The sequence below is a fragment of the Hippopotamus amphibius genome, chromosome 12 (assembly GCF_030028045.1).
Source record: "Hippopotamus amphibius kiboko isolate mHipAmp2 chromosome 12, mHipAmp2.hap2, whole genome shotgun sequence".
In the NCBI taxonomy this organism is placed as follows: domain Eukaryota; kingdom Metazoa; phylum Chordata; class Mammalia; order Artiodactyla; family Hippopotamidae; genus Hippopotamus; species Hippopotamus amphibius.
Genome location: NC_080197.1, coordinates 92,284,689 through 92,302,600, shown reverse-complemented (window position 1 = coordinate 92,302,600; position 17,912 = coordinate 92,284,689). Strand labels below are relative to the sequence as shown.

General features: G+C 38.8%; 1 protein-coding gene across 14 annotated transcripts in view; it reads left to right on the top strand.

Moving 5' to 3' along the window:
• TMEM117 (transmembrane protein 117) overlaps nucleotides 1-17,912 on the top strand; it is a 528,774-nt gene that overhangs the window by 506,066 nt on the left and 4,796 nt on the right. For 13 of the 14 annotated variants that reach the window (XM_057701206.1, XM_057701208.1, XM_057701209.1 and 10 more), the window contains one exon: nucleotides 9,525-9,654. The exons of the other annotated variant lie outside the window; for it this stretch is intronic. In XM_057701206.1, coding sequence (XP_057557189.1) covers nucleotides 9,525-9,654 — 130 coding nt within the window. The remainder of the gene's footprint in view (nucleotides 1-9,524; nucleotides 9,655-17,912) is intronic. 14 annotated transcript variants of the gene reach the window in all.

Sequence of the window (17,912 nt, the reverse complement as noted above, 5' to 3'; positions counted from 1 at the left end):
AACTCATTGAGGAAAGGCGTGGGATGTCTGGCAGTTCAAATCCATTGCTCTAAAGGTTTTACTTGCTGTTCATGTTACCACTGGGTGGTCCATAGGGGTCAGAGGCAGCCGCTCTGTGATTGTCTTTACTGAGAAAGATGAAAACAGAAGGAAATCACACTGGTAGAGCAGCAAGGATCCAGCCTATTGTTTCTAAAAGTCTGCTGCATTTCAGATACAATTAACTTAGCCTAGTGTTGTGTTTTTTGTTTTGTTTTTCAGAAAAACAGCCATTTTGACTTCACAAACAGTGATAGCCAGAATATTCAACTACTGATACAGTAGAAGTATTGATTAACCAGAATAGACACCAGCTATAAACAATCAGTGCATCCACCCTGGTTGCACACCAGCTTTTAACTTTAGCCATTGCAGAAGTTACTTAAAATATAAAAAGGAAATTTCAGGTTTTACTCGGAGTTCCCTATTATGCCAAAATTGACTTGACTTTACACTAGGAAATTTATTTGCGATTAACAGAATCATAGTCTCTCTCCAGTTACTGCCTCTTTACTCTGTTCCCACTCACAGCAAAGCTCCTCATAAGAGTTCTGTAATTTTTGTCTCTACTTCTCACTTCCCATATTCTCTTGAACCAACTGCAGTCAGGCCTTTGTCTCCAATAGCAGCTTCCTCTGGAGCTTGTAGGTCTTATCAAGATCAACAACCCCTGGGACTTCCCTGACAGTCCAAAAGTTAAGACTCTGCCCTTCCACCACAAGGAGCACAGGTAGGGGAACCAAGATCCCACGTGCTGTGCAGTGCAGTCAAAAAAAACCAAACCAAACCAAAAAAACACACCAAAAAAACAACAACCAAAAAGCCCCTGACAATCCCTACATTCCTGAATCCTATGGTTATCTTTCAGTCTTCTCAAACTTTCAGCTGCTTTCAACAAAGTTGACCACTTCTGCCTTCCTGAAACACTTTGTTCACCTGGCTTCTAGGATGCACTTTCTCATGTTCTTCAAATACCATATGCCATTCTTGCTCTGTTTTCCTTACTGGCTTCTCCTCTCCCAACTTCTAAATGTCAGAGTACCTCAGTGCTCAGTCCCTGGCCCTCTTCTCTTGGCTTTATATACTCCCTTTCTAGTTGATTTCATCCAGCTCTGTGGTTTTAGATCAGTAGGTACACGGGTGACTCCCACACCTACACCTCTGGTCTTGGTCCCTACCCTAAGCTTCCCAACTGCCTACACAATACCTCCACTTGACATCTAATAGCATGTTCTAATAAATCTTTGGATTTCTTACCCACCTCCCTATCTTCTACAAGTTTATTGGTTCCCCAAATTCTCCCTTCTCAGTAAATGATGCTATCATTTACCAGTTGCTAAAGCAGCTGGTAAATTCAGAAGTTGGTGATACTTCAAAACACATCTTGATCTGAACACCAAACCACCATTGTTTAACCACCATCGTCTCACACCTAAATTACTACAGTTGTCTTTAAACTGGACTTTATTCCTCCTACAGCCAACCTACCACTCTCCATATCACTTCTACTCCTATAGCCATGCTAACCTTGCTGTTTCTTGGACCTTGCCAACTCATTTCCCCATCAGGACCTTTCCACTTGCTTCTCCTTCTAGCTGATCTGCTCCTCCTCCAGAGATCTGCAGAGCTTGTTCTTTCATATCAGTCAGCACTCCATACAAAGGACACCCTCAAAGAAGCTTTCTTTTGACTAACATAACTAGCACCCACCCTTAACTCACCACTCTCTATCCCCTTACCCTGCTTTATTTCCTTTAGAGCATTTGTCTCTATTAGACATCATATTATATTGCTATTTGCTGATTGGTCTCTCTTCTGTTAGAATATATGCTCCATGAGACATTCTTGACAAAAATTATGAAAATAGAAATGAACCTATTGCAAGAAACACTGGAGGCCCTCTCTATTGTTTGTGAAGTGAATATTTTTATATTGAATCTCATTTACCCACTGATCTCCACTATTATTAATTTTTCACAGAGAAAAATGACTTCAATATTAAATAAAAATTTTACCAAGGACAATATCTACTCTTTTGACAGTATGCAATTAATTTTGCTATATAACCTATAGAAGAGATTAGTCATTCAGACAGTTGAATGTGACCATTTTTGGCAGCATGCATAGAGCCAGAACAGATACTGGAGCAGTGACATTTTTTACCCAATGTGCAAATACAGTAAAGCACAGAATAAGCAAGGGCTGTGTGCTATTGAACTTCAGCCAGTATCTGAAAAATAACATGAAGGTATGCTGTCCAAAAACTTCCTTCCACTAAATTTCATGCTTTCCTCTTTAGGAAAAGAGGAATTCTTAGGAGTTCTCATTTAATTAAAAAATATCAATTTATTATGTAGCTAATATTCATTCTTCTTAAGAAGTGCAAAGTAGGTCACGTCGTTGTTTGATGAGGGATGGAAGACTTTATCCAAAAGGATCTATCATTGAGTTATAACACTGTGTTTATTTAGACTTTGCACTAGCTTTAGTTGTCAGCAACTTGTCCTAGTCACTGGTTTGTCTACACCCTGCCCCCCACATACACACATAGGAGTCTCTAAAATGTCAAGCGCTCTTTCCTTGCATATTGGTGAACTGTATAGCCCTGCTGAGGGATATTGATTTCCCATTATTCCTAGATGCCACATGATGCATTTCTATTGGTTGTAAACACTTACAAGACTGACTTTTATTTTGTCCTTCATCACATCAGTCTGCCAGGGCAGGACATCTGTAAATGAGGGCCAGTGCATTTCATCAGACAACTCTTCCACCTTGGTGCTTAAAGAAATGATGCTTTCAAGCTGTCTAGATATAATAAAGCTTGTCTTAAAAAACTCACTGCTATCTCACCAGAGCCTCATGGTAAAGTCTTTTAAAAGTAACAAACTACACTCACTTCTCAAATCTACTCTGGGCTTGACTTATTTGCTTTTTCTATGGGCACTAAACTTGTATCGCATCGATGTACATTGGCTTCAGAATTAGCCAGGAAAATTCCTATTGGCCTTTGCAAGTAAGAAGGATTACTGATGAAGAAAATACATTAAACCACACTACAAAATAGGCCTTCAGGATGAATTAGATTGTTTGGACACCAACAATTTTGAGAATTCATCAGTATCTTAGAATGTACAAAAAACACAAGTCAACTTCTTTAAACATTTTAAGTGAGGATTTACAGCTTGACTTGGATTTGTTGTAGTGAAGAATGAGATGTGCCACCTCTTCTACTCGTTGAAAAAAAGCCTACTTCCACCAGAAAGCCAAGATTTTCCCCGAAGGTTTTAAATCTTTTAAATAGCATATGTGACTCCTGAGAGAGAACTCCAAAAGATTATGGAATTCATTGGCTCTTGAGGGGGGAAAAGCAATAGTGAATATGAGGAGAAAATGAGAGTATAACTTATAAGAAAAAAATATTTGTCAAAGGACATCTGAGAAGTAACCTGCTGGTCTTTCCCTTTTGTACATCCTTCCCATTCACTGCAGGGCATCTCTGATATTCATCCTTGCCTTCACCACCTTCCTGGTGTCATCCACCGGGAAATGATCCCCATATTGTTTTAATCACATGTTTAAACATGTTTAATCACAGGTTTGCATTCTTTTTTCTGGTTCTCTGACTTGGTTGGACATGTCTCATGAGCTTCTTTACATTTGTATGGTAACTGAAAGTGTGTCTTAGATCATCCCAATGAGATTTTTACTAATTTTCCAAACATTAACTGCCTCATCTCATAATATTTACATTTGACCACTGTCTTCCTCCAATTATCCACTGTCTCCTTTCCTCTGTGTTCTTTGGCAAATGGCTTAATCTTCAGGTTACTTTCTGGGTAATTCCAGTATACCTTGTTTATAGGGAAAAAGATAAAACAACCATTTTTTTCATAATAATGAATCAGTTTGATATGTAATATTATTTATAAAAATAAAGTATGTGTTTCCTCCGTTTACCTAAACTCCATTTACATGAAACCAAATTGTTGTATATGTTTAACTTTCAGAGAGCTCCATTCATCAGTTCAACAAATATTTGAGTTCTAACTATATGCTGAGCACTACTTCAGGTATGGGGAATATAAGGGAACAAAACAGGAAAAAATTCCATATGCTCCCTGGAGCTTACATTCCAATGAGGGAGGCAGGTAATAAACAAACAAATAAGCAACATCTACTACATGTCAAGATTTCCAAGGATTTATTCAGTTAAGCGATACCACGGCAGTTTTGCCAATTAGGAGAAGTGTAGGGTTGCTGAAAGAAATCAGGCACTTGAGATTCTTAATAAGAAACAAAAATATCACCCAAAGCATGAGTACAATTCTTCAGACCATCACTTTTCACTGTCATCTAAAATCTTGTTGCTAGGACACGGTAAGCATAGAAAATCTAAGGACACTTTACAAGCTGGGGACATTTTTGGTAGAACAATGTTCAGATATTCATGGATCTAAATTCAGTTCTGAAATAGGAGGAATAGCAGTTAACAAAGAGAAAGAAGCATATCTGTGAATTTGGCTTTTGAAATTATTTAAAGCTTTATAATCTAATGCCTATAAAGAGGAGATATACAAATTATTACATTGAAAAATATTGGTATTTTTATCAGTATTTAGAAATCTATTGCCATTCTATTCTAAATGGTTATCAATACTTTTTGGTAAAATATAATCTAGTTTGTGTCTTAAATTTCTCAAAAAACCGGGTGGCCAGTCTTTAGCCCCCAAAATATGACTTTTGTCCTGATATCATGGTTTCATTTTCACAGGCTATTCAGTGTTATTACATTTTTATCCTCTAACACTTTTCTAAATAGAAATGGGGTCCCTTCATTTGATTTGGGAAATTGAATACCAGTTGGGAAATTCAAAACCATATTGGTTTCAAGCTTGAGTTCCTCTGCACAGTACCAAGTTCTTTTCCTTGTCCCCAAGGCATGTGTCTCAATGAGAAAATGTGGGGAAATGAGGAATCCAGGATATCCTGAGACCATCTTGCCTATATACTTAACATTGTCCTGAAATTCTGTCCAGATGTGGCCCATAAATAACAGGGCCACACTTGCATGGAATCACATTTGGACACATCAGTCCACATTACATGTCCAAATGCAATTTGGACATCAATGTCCAAATGCGATTTTTATAGCCATAGGCAAAAGTAAACCATTGTATGTAAGAAATAGGAGTAGATATATACCATGGCACTGCTCATTTATTTTTATATGGGAAATATACCCTTCTGAATAAAAATTAACTATTTCTCATATATGAAGCAAGATACAAAGTTGGAAGTCTGTTCATCACCATAAACTGATGAGAACTAGAATAGAGTGTATGACACAGTGTTCCTAAATCATTCTTACATCACTGAGCCACGAATGGGACAGACCGCTGAAGGCATTATTAGGTTTGATAGCAGACTGTGGTAAGGAAGCTTTGAACTATTGAATACTGGTAACATTTCTTAAAGAACAAAGTAAATGAACATTTTATAATATGCAATCACAGGACCATCCTGTCTCTACCCTGGTCTTAGTAGCGGAACACATCTTGCCTTGTCATTCTCTTATTCAACACTTTCATCTGGTGTTCAAAATATAATTTTTACACCATATGCAGAAGGAAAGAAAACCATGGCTCTCATAAAATGTACATACAATCTGCGTATGAAACGGCTATACATCCATAGTGTTGATGCCAAGAGAATCTCAGTATTTGCTAGTAATCGCCCATTAGTCAAATCTCCCTTACTCAACAGTCTGATTGGAAACCAACTATGCTGGGGCAGTTGCTTAGTGGAGAAACAGTTACAGTTGGTCTTCTTGTTCAAATTAGGGTCAGATAAAATATGAGAACCTTCTGGGGTAGGTGGGGATAGTTTAAATCCTCTCATGCAACCAACTTTTGGTGAGAGATGAGCGTGGGATGATGGTCACCAGTAATTCTCAATTAGAACAGGTGTAGCAGGTATGAATAATTTGAGTATTGAGTCAAAACCAAAAAGGGTTGTCACTTTGCACTGTTAGAGGCAGCATGGCCCAGCTGAAAGTATGTATTCTTTGGGCTGGGCTCTGCCACATGACAGCTACATCATTTTGTGACAATTTAACCTTTCTGAGGCAAATTTTTCTCATCTATAAAGTGGGTTAATAATAGCAATATTTTGTGATTGTTTTGTATGTGAATAGAAACATGTAGCTTAGGATGATGCTAGACTATTGCCAGTGCTCAATCATTTATAACCCAAGCAGCCACAGGATTCCTTTAGCTTCTCATGTTGCTGACTTACCAGCTCCTGCCTCCAGGGTAGCAGTGCCTCCCTCCACCATAGTGAAAGTCCTCCACAGTTGTTTCTGGGGGTCGCCACAGTGTGACCCACGTTGCACAAGAAACCAATTTGCTCTTGTTCTTCTGTCCTCATTTGAGGTCGCCTCACATGTCTCTTCAAGAGGGGTGCCCTTCCCTGTGGTCCTGCTCCTGCTCCTCCCTCTGGGAGGCCTCTGCTCTGACCAGAGTCCCATCGGAGACCTCAGGAGGCCAACGCTGTGCAGTGCCTGAGGGCAGAAGATAGATGATGGGAGAAGATAGCCGTTTTCCTTTTTCATCTGGACCTTGAAGCAGCCCTGTATACAATCCTCCTGAAAACAGACCTGTCTGCTTCCTCTGCTTCATTCTCAGGATAACCCTGACCTTGGAATCATGCTGGGAAATCAACCATGCTTGTTGACCATTTCACTGTCTCTTGCCTCTGTCTCCAGTAATGTGCTAATTGCTCTCCAGGCACTGTCTTATCCTCCTAAGAAGCCTGTGAGATTGACAGATGAAGATGGGGATTCAGAATATTATCCTCCCTCCTCTTTTATCTCCTGTAAATAAATACTTGGGGTATCACCACCCTCAGATGCCCCCATTAAGATGAGTCCAAAACATATTGCAAGTGGTAGCAATGATTATTATTACCATTCCGTTCTAAGTCAAGTTAAGGTCAAAGTTTACACTGATTCAACGAGTCTGCAGAAATATGCAGAGTTGGAATTGAACAGAAATCGGAGCAGCAGGGAAAGAATGGAGGCAGGGAGTTAGAAACTAAGGAAAACAGTTTTGAAAATCATAATCCGGTCATTATATAAAATAACGTATAAGGGGAGAATCTAAGAGAATTTATATATCATATCTTTTATTCGTTCTCTCTTTGTTTTTAATTCGTTAAATGGCATAAGATACTTCTTTCACACTTCCCCCAAACTCCCTGCCATGATCCCTTCTTAAAAAAAAAAAAAGACAAGTAATGCCATCTTCTAGATGAAGAGCAAGACCTCGCTTCTCTTTCCTCTACTCTCCATTTCCTTAATTCATCTTTCTGTCTCCAAGAACAGGTGGGAAATCATTGAGGAACTATTTTGAGGAGAATGAAATTTTGATCCCAGTCTACAAGAAATCTCTACAGATTACTTTCAAACTAGAATCAATTTCATACCCAGTAGAAAGCTTTCATCATGAAATGAAAAGCTAAATGATAATAGTTCAAGAACATCTTTCCAAAAGAAGGTACACTAAGTACACTTGCCCAATTACCAACAAGAAGTATTCTCTTCCTTTTTTTAAAAAAAAACTTTTTTTAAAAAGCTGAAGTGTAGTTGATTTACAATGTTGTGTCAGTTTTAGGTGTACAGCAAAGTGATTCAGATATAGATAGAGATAGAGGTATTCCTTTTTTAAGATTCTTTTCCATTATAGATTGTTACAAGTTATTGAATATAGCTCCCTGTGCTATACAGTAGGTTCTTATTGTGTATCTGTTAATCCTAAATTCTTTAAACCAAGAAATAAGAGAGAGAATTGCTCTATTGATAATGCTTTGTGCTTTTTATCCAGGGCTAGTGAAAGATTCTCTGGTTATCATTGCCAAGCATATTTTTTTATGGCAGATGTCAGTTATATTTTAGCAAGAAACTAAATTCAATTCCAATTCTCTTTGCAAGAGTCTTCCAAGTAACATAGAAAGAACAAGATATTATCAGTGAAAAAAATGCACTTTAGTAAAATGCAATAGTTCACAAGTATCATTGCCAATCCATTCTCTACTAATATTTTAGATCACAATGTTCCAAGTTTATTAGGCTCCAATGTTTTCTGAATTTCCAAAATTATGTGTCTATTTGCTGCTGATATCTGAAAAACCAAGAGAGGCGAGACCAACAAGATGTTTGCATACACACCAATAGAAAGGGGTAATATTGCATCATTTCATTTTTCTTCTTATATATTTATTTCTTATTAGGGGCTTAGAGTGAGCCATAGATCAAGAAATTAAGAGACACTGAAAACTTTCCTGGTTACCACCACTCACATATTCTCCTTCCCTTTAAGGGCTGTTCTCCTTTGATCAGAATTTTCAGCAAAGAGGGGAGTAGAATGGACATGGAAACTCCTAAAATGTTCAGACACATTAATTATCAGCCCACTCCTATTAGCTGCATATATGGAAATCTTGAAAAAAATTAACTTTTTTATATTGAGATAGTAGATTGAAAGCTTTAATATTTTGTTTATTATTTTTTCATATCCAAGTTCTTTTAAAAATATTCTTTAAGTATAGGACTGTTAATTTAGTAATTGTTTTATTACTAGAAATAAAAATATGGATTAAGCTTAAAGGTTTCTTCATTATTTAGTGTATTTCTTCTTCACATGCTAGTTTTGAACTTTAATTTGGTGCCTCTATCCAAAAACCAAGAGCAGATGAGACACCTAAAAATACCCTCATTTGCATCTGTTTTCCTTCGTTATGAGAAGGAGGGTCATCCCACCTGATTTTGCCTTAACAACAAGGAAGTAATGTCAGTTTGGGAATTAATTCACTGTTCATCTCTCAAGCTAGCATGTCAGGCCCTCCATCGTTTGGTTCAAATTGATGCTAAATTGCAAGAGAGCAGGACAGGAGTCTTTGGCATTTTTCCATTCCATATAGTTGCTAGCAGAGATGATTAATAAAACTCCCTTAATGTGAATTGAGGAACTCAGTTAAGTGAATTAGATCTGCTTTACTTTGTCTTCATACACAAAATATGCTGTTATAAGGTTCTTATTTTTAAAAAGTAGTGGAACAAAATATAACTAAATTACCCCATATTTATAAAATATGAATCACTTCCTTCCTATAAAAGTTTAAACCCAGGTCTCCAGGAAGAAAGAGAAAAACATGTATCGATGCACATCAATTCTGCATTGGTTTCTTACTATCACATTAAAGAGACAATGTGAGGATATAAGTTATGACTTAATTTTGATTTTGATTGCATACTACTACCTAATGTACATAAAACAACCATCACAGAACAAAACAGATACACCCAACAGCTGGCTGCATTTAAATGATTTTAAAATAAGTGCTTATAAAAAGTCAATTTTTGGTGTTTAGCTGCTTAGGAATGAAACAAATCACAGATATGTTTTCACGTTGATTTTCTCTGACAGGACTGGGAATTCCCACATTTCATGGGAGATGTCGATGTAAATCTTCCCGGGTTGCACACGCCGCACATGCAGTTCAAGATTCCTTTCTTCCAGAAGATCTTTAAGGAGGAATATCGTATTCATATAACAGGTATACTTTTGAGCACAATTTGTCTCCTAGTTAAACTCATGCTGGCTGCTATGAAAAAAAAAAAAGAAGCACATGGTAACATTTTAGAGGCATACAGGAATATAGTTTTGTGGGGTTTTTTTTTTTTTTACAGTAAACTGCATATATTTAAAGTGGACAATTTGATATTTTTTCCTTATTAGTAATGTATATATGGCAATCCCAATCTCCCAGTTCATCCCACCCCAACCCCCCCCCCCCGCTTTCCCCACTTGGTGTCCATATGTTTGTCCTCTACATCTGTGTGTCTATTTCTGCCTTGCAAACCAGTTGATTCGTACCATTTTTCTATATTCTGCATATATGTGTTAATATACGATTATTTGTTTTTCTCTTTGTGACTCACTTCACTCTGTATGACAGTCTCTAGGTCCATCCAGGTCTCTACAAATGTCCCAATTTCGTTCCTTTTTACAGCTGAGTAAGGAATGTGGTTTCATTTTGCTCACTTAGCAGTGCAAGGTGGTTCCAGATCAGCAAGGGCTCCGGATCATCATTCTGGGACTTAAATTCCTGATGGCTTTGATGATTTCACCTTCAACATCCAGTGGGCAAATGGGAATAAAGAGAATGCGGGAAATGACTAAAAGGGCTTGCCTGTTTCTTAACCACCTGGTCTGGAAATAGAACATGTCACTTCCACTCACATTCCATGGGGAATAACTAGTGAGATGGCCCCATGCAGAGGCAAGAAGAGCAGGGAGACATGGTCCCCCATTGGGCAGCCACTTGTGGCATCAGGTCTTGTGTCCCAGCCTAGGGGTATCAGAGGTGAGTCACATCTTTGTTACGGGTTGTTAGCTATCTCTGCCACACTCTGTAGGCCACTCCACCTTGGTTTTGTTCATCAGGTGGGTTTCTTTTCCACAACATTCAGCTCAGTATATTTTTTCATCATGAATACTCTTTATGCTTTGTTCTTCATTTGCTGCTGAGATCAAAACAATAGTACCCGAGAGCTCCAATCAGACCATGTGCCTTTAGGGAGTTTGGCCACTTCTCATTTGATGGAGTAAAACTTACTGCTGTGGCAGGGCTTATGTTTGTCTCAAGTGATTCTCTTGTGGATCCTCAGGTTATTCCATTTTCAGATGTGTTCTGCTCTTGAAATGGCTCGAATATGATTTATTATAATATTCTTTCATGACATCTCAGTCATTCTCATCTAAACAAGGCTTCCTGGAGTTATGTTTTATACCTCTTTTTCTCTTTATAACACGAAGCAGTCAGCTGAATGATCACAAAGAAAGAATGGCATTAGCTCTCAAGCTGTTCAAATGCAGGTAGTGAATGTATGTGTGTTTTAAGGACAATGGCCTAGGATCCCACACCTGCTATAATAAAAACTGCTGAAGAAATCTGTGCTTACAAGACTGTCTGTGCTGCTGAATAAAAATCTCCGGAGCACAGAAAATGTGAACATCTGAATACTGCAAAAAACGTTTGCTTCCCAACTTGAAGGCTGTTTTTCGCTCCAAGCATGAGGTGACCTTCCTAAATTGGAGAATGAGCTCATGAATAGGGAAGATGCAGCAGGTTTCTTTTCCTATTCAAAATGAATGAGGCCTATCTATTAAATTCACTGAGTAAATCAATCAATTTGAGTTCAAGTCACATAGTGTGGTTTCAGAGTCCCCACTTAATCTCTGCAGCCTGCTACCCTCTCGGACTTCTAAAACAGCTATCACACATGTGGCATCATCATATTCCTTTGGGTGGGCTTTTGCCGGGACCATCTGTTCCTGCTATCAGCTCTTGTCTCAGACCATCATGGCACTAATATTGTCTCTGACTGACTATCAGAAGCCCTTTCAAAAATATACTGTTTGAGTGCAGAATATCAGCTTTAAAAAAAAGGGGGGGGGGGGACTCAGAGAACCCACTGGCCAGAAAGAAAAATAAAGCTATTAAAAATATTTAATTTGGGGCTCTTTTTTGCATAGCTTTGTCATATACGGTGGCATTTGTAGGCAGGGGCAGGGGCAGGTTTTGTGTTGCCCAAAGCTTACACAATGTGGAATGCTCTACTTAAGAACATGAATACAAAATTAGAACTAAAACTTGTCTTCAGTGTCTGGGAAGGGAGCCAGGCATACAGGAATCTCTGAAGATTCAGCATCATTACTTTCAAGGTAAAACCTCCTGTGCCTTTGGACTAAAACCTTTGTCCCACCAAGTATTTATCTTCTAAAAATGTAAAAGGAGGAAAGGCTAGCTAAGTGTTTGTAATGGAGACTTCACATCAATAAAGTTTTCCAGAAGATGGAAATATATTATAATTAAGGCTCTGGGGTGGTATTTGCCAAAATATGCTGATTATCATATCATCCAGCCCTTTATAAATATACAGATTGTTGGGCCCCATTCTTAGTGGTTCCAACCCAGTAGGTCTGGGCAAAGGCCAAGGAATGAGACTTTTGTGAAGCTCCCCTGGGTGGTGCTGACCACTGAGAACAGCTCCTTTCTGATGGAGGAGACACAGGCAGGGTCAGACTGTCTCCCTGAGAAGAGCCATGCAAATGACTGGGTATCTGGACCTACTAGGAAGGCTTTTGAGGATTCTGGGGCTTAAATTCAAAATAAGATAGGATACATGTGGGCTTTGGGGTGAAGGGCTCCACCATTTCAATCCAATTGGTGGTAAGATGGTCATGTGCTTCCCCAGATCCAAGATAAAAATTTCTAAGAAAGTGGTAACAGGTTTGGAGACTGAGGAAAGTCAGAGCTTTACCCCTCTTGTTTTGTTCTGTTGCTCTCTTTGTTCTGTGAATTGGCTGAAGAGGTTGCTGAAACCACTGTGGAGTACCACCCATCTCCCCTGAAAGGCCTTTGACTTTATCTGATGTTGTAAGATAGTTGTTTCTGGGCAAACCCAAGTAAAATCTCCAAAACACAGTGCTACGTATTGTATTTGAACATGCTCAATAGTAAGTAGCCCACAAATTTCCAAGTGAACCACAAACACGAGCTTGATAGTTTCCTTCAAGTCCTGCTTCTTTTTGTAAGGAGACCCTAATGCTTTCCTTGTTTAGCAAATCACCCCTGGGACTATTAAGCATAAAATCCTCTATATCCGTCAGTGGTTCTCAAACTTTAGTGTGTATGAGAATCCTCTGGAGAGCTTGTTTGAAAGATCCAACAGCCGCACACCCAGAGTCAGGTGCCTCAGGTAGGAGGTGGAGCCCGGCATCTGCTATTGTCTGGAGCACTGCCAGTGATGCCTGCTCAGGCAGCCAGAGGACCACACTTGAGAAACACTGCTACTGAGAAGCATTTCCTATGATCAGAATTCCTCTCATCTCAGCTTTTATTTATCTTTCATGCACCTCTTAAAACAAAAGCCAAGGGACAGAATGCAAATTCAATAGAAATGGGGTAGCCAGTGAGAAAGGCACATGGTAGAGGCTTGGCAGGAGCTAGAAAGTTCAGGGCTGGGACCAACAGTGGAGGTCCCAAAGCAGAACATGACTGGAGAAAGGTCCAGAAGAAGCTGGAGCCAGGGTTAGAAAGGAATCCTAAAGACCTCCAGGCAGCTCTGTCAACTGCTTTCTCTGTCTGTGTTTGTTCTGCACCAGAAGAGCCTAGACAAGAGTGATTGACGTCCTCCCAGGATGGCTTGATGGCCTCAAGTATCATTTCTCTGTGATCTAGAAAAGATGTTCAGTGCATGCTGAGGCAGTGGAATGTAAAGGTTTGGTGCACAGGTTCCAGCCCTGTTACTAGCTGGTGGCGGGGCCCTTGTCAAGCTCTTTAACTTCTTAAAGGTTCTGTTTTTTCATCTGTTAAATGGGGACAGTAACAGTATTTATCCCATAGGACTGCAGTGAGAATGAAATTAATTAATATGTACAAGGCACTTAAAACACTGCCTGCCATGAAGTAAAGCATCAATAAACTCTCAATATTTTTACCTAAAGTTTTTCCATTCATCCATCCAGAATCTGCCTTTCCTGTTTAATTCAAAAACATTAGGTGGCCTGAGAGAACGCTCTCTGATTACTTACCCACTATTCTGAGTTCTTTGCTGTTATTTACTGTTCTGAGTCCTCAAGAAAGAGAAGGCTAAGAATGAAAAAAAAAAAAAATCCCTCTCCCAATGAAATGCTCTGTATGTAGAGGGTTATCTGACACTGATGAGCTCCCATTGACATTTTAAAAGCCTTCAGGATTTGAGTATTTTTTAATCCTGATTCCTAGCCGGTTTTATTTATGCATGTCAGAAATAACTTGAATTGTTGCATCTGTTTAGCTCATCTGGATCCCCCTTGACAGATGGTTTGCTGCAGTATGTATGAGCTTTCATTTTATAAGCTGGGCTACAGCTTATAAAAATAAATCATCCCTATCCAAGGGTGTGTTAAAATATTTTTTTCTGGGAATTTTGACTTCAGTAATAAAGGGGATAGATGGTTAGTGATTCAGCCACATTGGTGCTTTTAATTTTAGCCCACGTCCATTGTTCTTCCCCTGAAAGTAAATGCTAAATGCAACTGTGTAATTATCTCTTTTGCCCTCTTCCCTTTTACCTGTAAGGTGAGTCCAGAGATGGATTCAAAATAGGATGTACTAAGTCTCCGGAGGCGAGAGAGGAATGGCCTCTCGATTCAGTCTAGGAAGCTCCTCTGAGTCCTATTAATGCAGATCCTGGTGGAAGCTCTGACATCTGTCATCCCAGCCAGACAAAGGAAATGTCCCATCGGTGGCCGTCATCTGAGTAAATTAGGAGAGGGTTGGGGGAAAAGCCAGAAGGAAGGCCTGTGCATCTGTGAGGGGAGAATTCACACTGCTGGCACGATGATACCCTTGGGAACCCTTTTCGCAAAAATGGAAAATGTAGAAGTAAACAAGCCTCTGTAGATCTGTGTTCAATTTCAGTTTCCTGAGCAGTGTGAAGGCACAGGTGCTTTACAATGGCGAGAATGTGGAAAATAATGCATAAAACCTCTTGTTTTATTTCTGTAGGTGCATGATTTCTGGCAAATGAGTTCCCAGAGATTGTTTTTTAGAGAGCTTTCCTGTGTCAATCAGATCATGGGAAGTGCTGGCCCGGGCAGGCCAGTGGTCCATCCAGCAGAATATTCTGTCTGGCAAAATTAACAAGGGACTTTTTACAGGGAAATACAGCACATCCTCTTCACCATGACAGTCCCCAGTGATTGTGAATTTATCCAAAGCACACGTAGACCTCTTGCTATTCTCTTAGTTGTGAATTTTTCTAAACCTTTCCTGCAACAATTTCCATTTTCAACACATTTGTGAAGCTCTAAGTGTTAACTATGTTTACTTCTACATAAAGCAGCAATTCCTTTAATTTGTCCCAAACTCATCTTCTTCAAGGCTGCAGTTGTTTTGCTCACAGCCTGTCAGTCCTTGCTGCCCCTCTGCTGGTCTGTCCTGTCCAGACTGGGGTGTCCTGGGTTCATTTATGCATAGATGAGGATTTCTGTAATAAAATTCACCTGTTTTTCAGGAATTTGTCTTTACAGCCAGAAGAAAGACTTGAAATATATAATTAGTCATAATCTTTGAGGCATAAATATTTTGCTTTTCCCAATTTTCCAGATGTTATCTGATGTTAGCAGTATCCTGGAAATCACCAGATCATTGTGACACATGTGTTTGACTTGAAAGACCAGAACTTCACTCTTTGAAATTTTTCTGGACACAGTATCTCAGATTTTACCTATTGATTAATGGACATTTTCTGAGTTAACGTGTCTAAAACTAAGCTAGGATCTAGGGAATACTGAAATGAGCATGGCACAGTTCCCAGTCTCAAGAAAGTCAGAGTTTGATGGCCACCTAATTCAGTACAGCTGCATGGCCTTTTCTTTCACTTTTTATGATCACAAGTTTCTACCTCTATTCATCATGTTGGATTATGTCCTAAAGGAGTAGTCTCCCACTTAAGGAAATGACAGTGACAAGAGAAGTACTTTGAGAAGCTATATTCATTTGCTTTTAAGTCTTAAGGAGATAATTTACCAACTCAACTCTTATTAGGTCATAAATTATTTAGTAAATATCTTCAATTTACTAAATGGTCTCCTCATGGCCCAAGCACTTAATGTGGTTTCTAGATATTCCTAAATTACCTAGCGGGACTTAAAGAGATGCTAACTCAGTGAGCCCTGTTTTCACAGATCATGTCTGGAATGAGAGGACATTGAATATGGCCAAAAAGCCTGTTACAGCAAACTGGTATTTATTTAATTATCCAAACCTCATCTCCTTCAAGGCCATGGTTTCCTGCTCTCTCCTAACGGATGCTAAATGGGTTTGTGGAGCGTGACCACTGAACACAGGAGTCTGGCTGAGTGGTGACACCCACTTGGTACAGAGGTGCTCACCACACAGCTCAACCTCGGTGCTAACTGGCACCCCTACTGAGTAAAAGATTTTTTAAAATATTATAATTGCATATTTGAATGATGAAAGGTTCATTATATGGTGGAAATATCAGCACTTATAGTTTTTTTCCTTGGTTGAAAAAATAACACTTTCCCCCAAACTGTTGTCATTTCCTATGCTAAGTGAGGGTGATATTTCATGAAGAATTCTTTTAAAATTAACTAGCCCAGGATTCTATAAACTCCCACAAAGTAAAATGATAAAATTACCATTATAATATTATTTTTTGACAATCAGTAAGATTCATTAAAAACCCAAAACACAAAAAAGGGGTAATCCCACCAACACCATGCAGGGATTTCTCATTAAAAGAGACAGTGAGGTATTTCAAGGAGATTAATAGAAATAATGTACGGATTCTTACCCTTCCTCCTTGCTGATTTACATTATGCTAGGTAGCTGGAACAACAGGGGAAAAATGCAAAATCTCTCATATTAATGCCAATTAATGCCAATACCAAACCTTTCGCTATGGTTGATCCATCATTCACAACAACACACATGGAAAAGTGTGTTGAAGCACTTCTAGTCTTTTCTTTTTTGTGTCTTACACTTTTTCATGTGGGTCATTTCAGGGACTCAAATTTATTTTTTTGTGGTAAACGGCATGTCTCAGAATATAGAATCTTTTTTTTAAGGAAAGCTTTCTCCATCTGAAAATTGTGTATTGCATCTTTTTTGCTCTAGTGGTGAGATTTCCTGATCCATCATAAAAACAGTAAGGTTTAGGCGATGTTTATTTCACAGAATCATCAAAGAGGCTTTTAGGACAGGGAAGAAATCTTAATGATTCTATAGCTCAACTCCTTCACTTTATGGACAAGAACACTAAGGTTGAGTTGTCCCACCTGATTTTGCTTTCTAGTTTGCTGCATCTCATAAAAGTAATTTTTTGAAGAGGAGAGAGTATTACCAAGGTAACAGAACACTATATAGGAAAATGGAAGAATGGATGATGAGAAAGATGAACATCCTTCCTCTGTACAAATGGATAAATGGACCGCAAATTACGTCAGGTGGGCAGGAAACAAACAAAAAGTAAGAAGAGCCATTTCTTCTATATTTTCAGCTGTTCCAAGTTTTGACTGAGTGGCTATGACAATGGGGAGAAGGACAATGCTACATTTACAGAGGAGGAAAGGAAATAAATCAATAGGGATCCAGTTGATTCTCTCCTCTCTACCCTTCCCCACCCCCACACGACCTGTCTGCAGGGGAGTGGGGAATCTATCTGCTTCAAAATTGGTGTGCATAAAAGACCTTGTCGCTGGCTTTTTACTACTGCAAGCTGTAGACACATTGTCAATTGCTCAGGATTTTTAACACGTTAAATATGCTGATTCACAAAACGTATTTACATATAGCTACACACCGGGTCCTCTTGGATCATTAGTCCAGTGATATCTAGCCATTAATGTCAGCCCTCAGTGATTTATTCTGTTTTATACAAACTGAAACATTTAGGGTCTATCTTTGTAACAAATCCTTATGCATTCTTCCCTCTCTCTGTCCAATCACTAGGATCTTAAATTAACTGGATTGACGAAGTCGAAGGAAGAAATGGCAGAGATAATACTACCCTACATTTTTGGCAAACAGTATATTACAGAGAACTTTCAAACATATTCTCTCATTTTATCCTCACCATAATCCTTTGAGTTGGTTACATTGATATTATTCTCCATTTCACAGAACAAAAAATTGAATTCACACAGTTAATAAGTAGAAGGACTTGGGGGAAGAGGACAGAATCATAGAACTGGAAGGCATATAGCTCTGTTTCCTCAATTTGAAAATAAAAATGTTGC